This window comes from Hordeum vulgare, chromosome 3H (assembly GCF_904849725.1).
Source record: "Hordeum vulgare subsp. vulgare chromosome 3H, MorexV3_pseudomolecules_assembly, whole genome shotgun sequence".
In the NCBI taxonomy this organism is placed as follows: Eukaryota; Viridiplantae; Streptophyta; class Magnoliopsida; order Poales; family Poaceae; genus Hordeum; species Hordeum vulgare.
In genome coordinates this window covers 87,757,278-87,766,153 of record NC_058520.1, presented here as the reverse complement: position 1 = coordinate 87,766,153, position 8,876 = coordinate 87,757,278, and the positions used below count along the sequence as shown (strand labels likewise).

At 51.6% G+C, this 8,876-nt stretch overlaps 1 protein-coding gene across 1 annotated transcript; it reads left to right on the top strand.

The window, feature by feature from the left end:
* The first annotated feature begins 1,143 nt into the window (after positions 1 to 1,143).
* On the top strand, positions 1,144 to 2,797 carry LOC123439589 (peroxidase P7-like). The gene is made up of 3 exons (XM_045116281.1): positions 1,144 to 1,585; positions 1,666 to 1,857; positions 1,942 to 2,797. Exons 1-3 carry the CDS (start codon positions 1,370 to 1,372, stop codon positions 2,512 to 2,514), a joined length of 981 nt encoding a protein of 326 aa, XP_044972216.1. The 5' UTR covers positions 1,144 to 1,369; the 3' UTR covers positions 2,515 to 2,797.
* Positions 2,798 to 8,876: the final 6,079 nt, after the last annotated feature.

Genomic DNA, 8,876 nt, shown 5'->3' with positions numbered 1-8,876 from the left:
CCAAGCGGCCATACCTCCACAGGAACTTGTTGAACGAGATGGACGCAGAGATAAAGGATAACACTCTTTCATACCACGAACATGTCGATAGTCTCGATCGGCCCACTAGGGACCGATCTCCTCAGATTGATGATCAGGAAGACATGACAAGCAAGTATGCTCCTCGGCCGATGCTGTAGAGGTGGAAATAATCCATCACGACCTACCTCGAGTCTCGACCGAGAGTGAAGAGGTATGTGAGGACTGTAAACCGTTGGGGTGTGTGCGGTGTGTGTGTGTGTGTGGGGGGGGGGGGGGGGGAGTGGTGTTTCAGTGTGGGGGGGGGGGGGATTTTTACCAATAGTTCCCAACATCTCTTGATGACCAATGTGAAACAATTGATGGCCGGTCAGCGGCGCACCATCGATGATCGATCATCTGCCGTGGTCTCGAAGCCATGACAACAATTGTGCAAATCAAGCAACGAGAGCATGCACGCACGCATGCATACGACCATGATTTCCGAAGCATGCTTCCAAATCAGTACAACTACAGCCGGTCTGCCCATTACCGAGGAGAAGAAGTGCAACCTAGTGGCCATGGGCAAAGCTTCGTTGATACGTAGCGTGGATATGGTATGGATGGAATGGACGGATTCAGCAATTATTACAGGCTTGTAACCACGAGAGGGAGGGAAGGCAAACGAACACCGAACAGAACCAGCTTATCTCCCTGCTTATTTCACCGTCCGATTTACGAGTTAATCATCGACCTAGTGTTCCGATTTAGGAGTACGGGGATGGCCCGGCCGTTTGTCCGGACGCGTCGCAACTTGCAACGTACTGACTGATTGATGCTCGCTGCTGGTTGGTGCCACATGCATTGCCATGCACGCGACACTCCTCCGGTGGCCATTGGCGTGTGTCTCTGCCCGGGTGACTCCATCCATCCATGGGGCTCTGCTCGGTGCGCGTGCGCCCATCCCGGCCGTGTCTCGACCGCCGTGCTCTCCCCGGCTGGCGCTACCATCCACGGCCGCACACAGCCACAGCCCAAACAGTCTTACTGCCTGTCACTTGTCACCTTCCAAACAGTAATAGCGACAAGATCCCCTCCTACTACCTATCAGCTGGCTGCCTCCGCCCCATCGGTCCGTGCTAGCTAGCCACGCCTTCCGATCCAGCAGCGAACAGCGCACAGGCTGCCGCCGCATCCAACGTTTGATCAGCGTGCCCATATATACGTGCGCGCGCGCGGCGGGCTCGTGCGTGGCCAGAGCACCGCCTCGCCAGCGGAGCTCGCTCGAGTACTTAACACTTCACTCTCCCTGCAGCGGAGGATCTTCCCTTCCTCTTCTTCAGCTGTTGCTTTCTGGAAGTGCCGCGAGGTGATGGGGATGCTCCTGGCGCGCGTAGCCGTGTCTGTTCTCGCCGTGGCGACGGCCGTTGTTGTCGTCGTCGATGGCCAGATGTCGCCGGCGTTCTACGACGCCACGTGCCCGGGGCTGCAGTCCGTCGTGCGCCGCGGCATGGCGCAGGCCGTGCAGAAGGAGGCGCGCATGGGCGCGTCCATCCTCCGCCTCTTCTTCCACGACTGCTTCGTCAATGTACGTTTTGGCTCCGGTCGGTCACAGATTAAATCCTGCCAACTGCTGCGTGCTGAGAGAGTGGGTGCGTGCATGCGCAGGGGTGCGACGCCTCCGTCTTGCTGGACGACACGGCCAACTTCACGGGGGAGAAGAACGCGGGGCCGAACGCCAACTCGCTGCGCGGCTACGAGGTCATCGATGCCATCAAGGCGCAGGTCGAGGCTTCCTGCAAGGCCACCGTCTCCTGCGCCGACATCGTCGCGCTCGCCGCCCGCGACGCCGTCAGCCTGGTCGGTACCAACCTGCTTCTCTCTCTTTCGTATCCTGGTTGGTGGCAATGGCATTGTTAATGGTGGCCACGTGCGTGCGTGCAGCTCGGGGGGCCGAGCTGGACGGTGCAGCTGGGCCGGCGAGACGGGCGCTCGGCGAACCAGAACGCGGCGAACACCAACCTGCCGCCGCCGGATGCGAGGCTCGCCGACCTCCTCACCAGGTTCAGCGACAAGGGCCTGGACGCGCGCGACCTGACCGCGCTGTCCGGGGCGCACACCGTGGGCTGGGCACGGTGCACCACCTTCCGCGCGCACATCTACAACGACACCGGTAACGCGGCCGTGGACGCCGCCTTCGCCACGCAGATACGCGCCAAGGCCTGCCCTTCCGCCGGCGGTGACGGAAACCTCGCGCCGCTCGAGCTGCGCGCCCCCTCCGCATTCGACAACGGCTACTTCCAGGACCTCGTCGCTCGCCGCGTGCTCCTGCGGTCCGACCAGGAGCTCTACGGGAGCGGCGCGGGCAACGGCAGCACGGACGCGATCGTGCGAGCATACGCCGCCAACGCCACGCTCTTCGCGGTAGACTTCGCCGCCGCCATGGTGAGGATGGGCAACCTGGCGCTCACCGGGAAGAACGGCGAAGTCCGGCTAAACTGCCGGCGAGTGAACTGAGCTGAATGAGTAGAATCAGTGAATGGATTCCTGATGTATGCATCGCAAAGGCATAAAGTTATTGACAAAGATACAAATGGGCGCTGGTGTTCGAGCACTGGATTTTCTCCCGTTTGGATCGGCGTGAGCAGCTAATCTCTGACACAAAAATCCTGTAGGCCTTGTTTGGCAGAAAGGGGTTGGGGAGGATTGTGGAGGGGTTCACAGGATTAGGTGAATCCCTTCTTTCTACCAAATCCTCTCAATTGCCAAATCCCTGAACCATGAGATAAGTTTTTCTGAACCGCGTGGGTAAAAAGAAATCAAGGGGATTAGAGAGGATTGAAGGGATTTGCTCATCACAAACCCTGTCCACCAAATAGACATGCAGGGAATCGCGGGGTTTCTGATCCCCTCGGGAATAATCCCCTACAAAGCTCCTCAAACCCTGCGCACCAAACAAGGCCGTAGGGGCAGGCAAACTTCGGGGCCGACAGTTTGCTCAGTAATGCCACGTTAAGTATCGTTGCTTACCAACGGGCAACGGCGACCCTAGAACGGACATACAGTGATACAAGAGCCGGTATCTATGTACCTCAAATATCAGTATATATTTCAAGCAGAATTCAAACACCATACAAATTCCATGCAAATCGGCTGATTTTTATTTAAAGCGAACCATACATGTTACATTTTTGACATATTTCATTAAATAAAAACATCCCAAAGTTAACCTAGCCTAAATCTTCAAAGGTGTCCATCCTCAAGGTCCTTGTTTTCTCAAATGCCTGACTTCCTGGACGATCGTCAGCTCCAGGTAGCCGCGGTTCGTCGGCGAGTAAGAATAAAACATGGGACAGGAAATGCGCACATAGGACACATACACCTTCGTCTTCCGTGTCTAGGGATGTAGGCGGGCATCCGCATAAGCCTGCATAATATAATATTAGTTCAAACTAAGGAAAAGCTGACAAAAAATTTATAACTAACCAAAGATATTTTAACTTGTAAGCGGGGCTGATCAGATGCCGCTCTACATTGGCGTCTATGATTGGACATGCACTTGTCGACCTCATTGCCGTAGCGGCCTGACACAAACGTGCAGGCGGTGCGAACAAAGCCCATCTGTCGGCGTTCCTGTCTATGATCGCCTTCGTCACATCCACGGGCGACTGCGGTCCACAGGAGCGCACGTGGCCTCGTAGATCGCTTGCTGGTCGGCAATGAAATTTTGGTTCTCCTCAACCCTGCCCGTCACGACCTTCTCGCTTGCGAACTCGTCGTAAGTTTAGCCCTCCACTAGTCGGCGATATGCGAGGAAGGAAGTGACGTAGCGCTCCTCCTCGTGCGCTTGTTGGAGCGTCGACACCAGCTGCGGTGCTGGTTGCTCCTCCGCCATGACGACGTTGAATTTTGCCTGCGCCTGCTCCATGGAAAGGCAAGGGCGTGGGTGTAGGCTTGTCATGAGACGCCTTCTCCAGTGTGGGGTTGTCGTCGGTAACCTCCGGCGAGCTCGCCCTCGGGTGTTTATACCGATGAGCCCTGGTGTCGGGGCCCGGGCGCTTGCGTTTGGAATCAGGCTCGAGGCTACTTGCTTCCATGAGTTTGGGAGTTGAGTGTCGACTATGTTGAGAGCAGGAGGCAGCAACCCCACACAATCAAAAACTATGGCCACCTTAGTTCCATCAATAGTCTCTTGGTAAAATATCTCATCCTAGAATATGAGATCTACATGAGGGTGTTGGGGAACGTTGTTGGGTAACGTAGTATAAATTCAAAATTTTCCTACGCATATTCAGATCTTCCTATGGAGAGACCAGCAACGAGAGAGGGGTAAGAGCATCTTCATACCTTTGAAGATCGCTAAGCGGAAGCGTTGCTAGAACGCGGTTGATGGAGTCGTACTCGCAGCGATTCCGATCTAGTGCCGAACTACGGCACCTCCGCGTTCAACACACGTGCAGCCCGGTGACGTCTCCCGCACCTTGATCCAGCAAGGAGGAGGGAGAGGTTGTGGAAGAACTCCAGCAGCACGACGGCGTGGTGTCGATGGAGAGACGAGGTCTCCCGGCAGGGCTTCTCCAAGCACCGGCAGAGAGGAGGAGGAAGAAGGGCAGGGCTGCGCCGAGAGAGAGGCAAAAGTCTGATCTCCAATGGTCAAAAGTGCCCACTATATATAGGGGGAGGGAGGGGCTGCACCCCCTTGAGGGTTTCCCTCTCCTGGGGGGGGCAGCCCTAGATGGGGCTGGTGCGGTGGCCAAGGGGGGGAGGAGGGGTGTGGCGCACCCCTGGTGGGCCTTAGGCCCACCTGGCTTAGGGTTTGCCCCCCCCTTTTCTCTCCCCCACGCATTGGTCTGAGTGCGGAGGCACACTAGCCCACCTATGGGCTGGTTCCCTTCCCCACTTGGCCCACCTTACCTCTCGGGGTCGTTGCCCCCTTCGGTGGACCCCCGGGGCCACCTCTGGTGGTCCCGGTGGTCCCAGTACGTTACCGGTGATGTCCGAAACACTTCTGGTGTCCGAAATCATCCGTCCTATATATCAATATTTACCTCCGGACCATTCCGGAGCTCCTCGTGACGTCCGGGATCTCATCCGGGACTCCGAACAACTTTCGGTAACCTCGTATAACAATTCCCTATAACCGTCGCGTCACCGAACCTTAAGTGTGTAGACCCTACGGGTTCGGGAGACACGCAGACATGACCGAGAGACCTCTCCGGCCAATAACCATCAGCGGGGTCTGGATACCCATGGTGGCTCCCACTTGCTCCACGATGATGTCATCGGATGAACCACAATGTCAAGGATTCAATTAATTCCGTATACGATTCCCTTTGTTTGTCCGTATAGAACTTGCCCGAGCAGATTCGATCGTCGGTATACCTATACCTTGTTCAATCTTTTTACCGGTAAGTCTCTTTACTTGTTCCGTAGCACGTCATCGTGTGACTAACTCCTTAGTCACATTGAGCTCATGATGATGTTCTACCGAGTGGGCCCAGAGATACCTCTCCGTCACACGGAGCGACAAATCCCGATCTCAATTCGTACCAACCCAACAGACACTTTCGGAGGTACCCGTAGCGCACCTTTATAGTCACCCAGTTACGTTGTGACGTTTGATACACCCAAAGCACTCCTACGGTATCCGGGAGTTGCACAATCTCACGGTCGAAGGAAAAGATACTTGACGTTAGAAAAGCTTTAGCATACGAACAATACGATCTAGTGCTATGCTTAGGATTGGGTCTTGTCCATCACATCATTCTCCCAATGATGTGATCCCGTTATCAGTGACATCTAATGCCCATGATTAGGAAACCATGATCATCTATTGACTAACGAGCTAGCCAACTAGAGGCTTGCTAGGGACACATTGTGATCTATTTATTCACACATGTATTACTGTTTCCTGTTAATACAATTATAGCATGAACAATAGACGATTATCATGAACAAGAAAATATGATAATAACCATTTTATTATTGCCTCTAGGCCATATTTCCAACAGTCTCCCACTTGCACTAGAGTCAATAATCTAGTTACATTGTGATGTATCGAACACCCATAGCATTATGGTGTTGATCATGTTTTGCTCGTGGAAGAGGTTTAGTCAACGGGTCTGCAATATTCAGATCCGTGTGTACTTTACAAATATCTATCACTCCACTCTGGACATGGTCCTGGATGGAGTTGTAGCGGCGTTTGATGTGCTTCGTCTTCCGGTGAAACCTGGGCTCCTTGGATATGGCAATGGCCCCAGTGTTATCACAGAAGAGTGTCATTGGACCCGACGCGCTTGGAACCACTCCAAGGTCGGTGATGAGCTCCTTCATCCAAATTCCTTCATGAGCTGCTTCTGAAGCAGCTATGTACTCCACTTCACATGTAGATGCTTCCACGACTTCTTGCTTGCTACTGCACCAGCTCACTGCCCCACCATTCAACACATATACGTATCCGGTCTGTGACTTAGAGTCATTCGGATTTGTGTCGAAGCTAGCGTCGACATAACCCTTTACGACGAGCTCTTCGTCGCCTCCATAAACGAGAAGCATTTCCTTAGTCCTTTTTAGGTACTTAAGGATATTCTTGACCGTTGTCCAGTGTTCCATACCGGGATCACTTTGGTACCTCCCTACCAAACTTATGGCAAGGTTTATATCAGGTCTGGTACACAGCATGGCATACATTAGAGAGCCCACGGCTGAAGCGTAGGGGACATAACTCATCTTCTCTCTATCTGCTGCCGTGGTCGGCGACTGAGTCTTACTCAATCTTATACCTTGCAAAACTGGCAAGAACCCTTTCTTTGCGTTTTCCATATTGAACTTCTTCAATATCTTGTCAAGGTATGTACTTTGCGAAAGACCTATGAGGCGTCTTGATCTATCTCTATAGATCTTGATGCCTAATATGTATGCAGCTTCTCCAAGGTCCTTCATTGAAAAACTCTTGTTCAAATAGGCCTTTATGCTCTCCAACATTTCTGTATTGTTCCCCATCAATAATATGTCATCCACATACAGTATGTGGAAAGCTACAGAGCTCCCACTCACTTTCTTGTACAGACGGGCTTCTCCGTAAACCTGTATGAACCCAAACGCTTTAATCACCTCATTAAAGCGAATGTTCCAACTCCGAGATGCTTGCACCAGCCCATAGATGGAGCGCCGGAGCTTGCACACTTTGTTAGCACCCTTAGGGTCGACAAAACCTTCTGGTTGCATCATATACAACTCTTCCTTAAGGTTCCCGTTGAGGAACGCTGTTTTGACGTCCATTTGCCAAATTTCATAATCATAAAAGGCGGCAATTGCTAACATGATTCAGACTGATGTCAGCTTCGCTACGGGAGAGAAAGTCTCGTTGTAGTCAACTCCTTGAATTTGTCGAAAACCCTTTGCGACAAGTCGAGCTTTGTAAACGGTTACATTACCATTTGCATCAGTCTTCTTCTTGAAGATCCATTTATTTTCTATGGCTCGCCGGTCATCGGGCAAGTCCACCAAAGTCCATACTTTGTTCTCATACATGGATCCTATCTCGGATTTCATAGCCTCAAGCCATTTGTTGGAATCCGGGCCCGCCATTGCTTCTTCATAGTTCGAAGGTTCACCGTTGTCTAACAACATGATTTCCATCACAGGGTTGCCGTACCACTCTGGTGCGGAGCGTGCCCTTGTGGACCTTCGCGGTTCAGTAGTAACTTGATCCGAAGCTTCATGATCATCATCATTAACTTCCTCTTCAGTTGGTGTAGGCGCCACAGGAACAACTTCCCGCGTTGCGCTACTATCCTGTTCGAGAGGGGGTGTAATTACCTCATCAAGTTCTACCTTCCTCCCACTTACTTCTTTCGAGAGAAACTCTTTCTCTATAAAGGATCCGTTCTTGGCAACAAAGGTTTTACCTTCGGATCTAAGATAGAAGGTATACCCAATAGTTTCGTTAGGGTATCCTATGAATACGCATTTCTCCGCTTTGGGTTCGAGCTTTTCTGGTTGAAGTTTCTTCACATAAGCATCGCAGCCCTAAACTTTAAGAAACGACAACTTAGGTTTCTTGCCAAACCATAGTTCATACGGTGTCGTCTCAACGGATTTAGACTGTGCCCTATTTAAAGTGAATGCTGCAGTTTCTAGTGCGTGTCCCCAAAATGATAGCGGTAAGTCGGTAATAGACATCATAGATCGTACCATATCTAATAAAGTGCGATTTCGACGTTCAGACACTCCGTTGCGTTGCGGTGTGCTAGGCGGTGTGAGTTGTGAAATGATTCCACACTTCCTTAGGTGTGTGCCAAACTCGTGACTCAAATATTCTCCTCCACGATCAGATCGTAGACATTTAATTTTTCTGTCACGTTGATTCTCAACCTCACTCTGAAATTCCTTGAACTTTTCAAACGTCTCAGGTTTGTGCTTCATCAAGTAGATATACCCATACCTACTCAAATCATCGGTGAGAGTGAGAACATGACGATAGCCACCGCGAGCTTCAACGTTCATCGGACCACACACATCAGTATATATTATTTCCAATAAGTCGGTTGCTCTCTCCATTAGTCCTGAGAATGGAGTCTTAGTCATCTTGCCCATGAGGCACGGTTCGCATGTGTCAAATGATTCAAAATCAAGAGACTCTAATAGTCCATCAGTATGGAGCTTCTTCATGCGCTTAACGCCGATATGACCAAGGCGGCAGTGCCACAAGTATGTGGGACTATCATTATCAACTTTACATCTTTTGGTACTCCCACTATGAATATGTGTAACATCACGATCGAGATTCATCAAGAATAAACCATTCACCAGCGGAGCATGACCATAAAACATATCACTCATATAAATAGAACAACCATTATTCTCTGACTTAA

Coding starts and splice junctions, on each gene's coding strand:
- LOC123439589 (XM_045116281.1), top strand. CDS start 1,370: ATGGGGATGCTCCTGGCGCGCGTAGCCGTGTCTGTTCTCGCCGTGGCG. Junction 1,586..1,665: donor TCCACGACTGCTTCGTCAAT/GTACGTTTTGGC, acceptor GTGCATGCGCAG/GGGTGCGACGCCTCCGTCTT. Junction 1,858..1,941: donor CCCGCGACGCCGTCAGCCTG/GTCGGTACCAAC, acceptor GCGTGCGTGCAG/CTCGGGGGGCCGAGCTGGAC.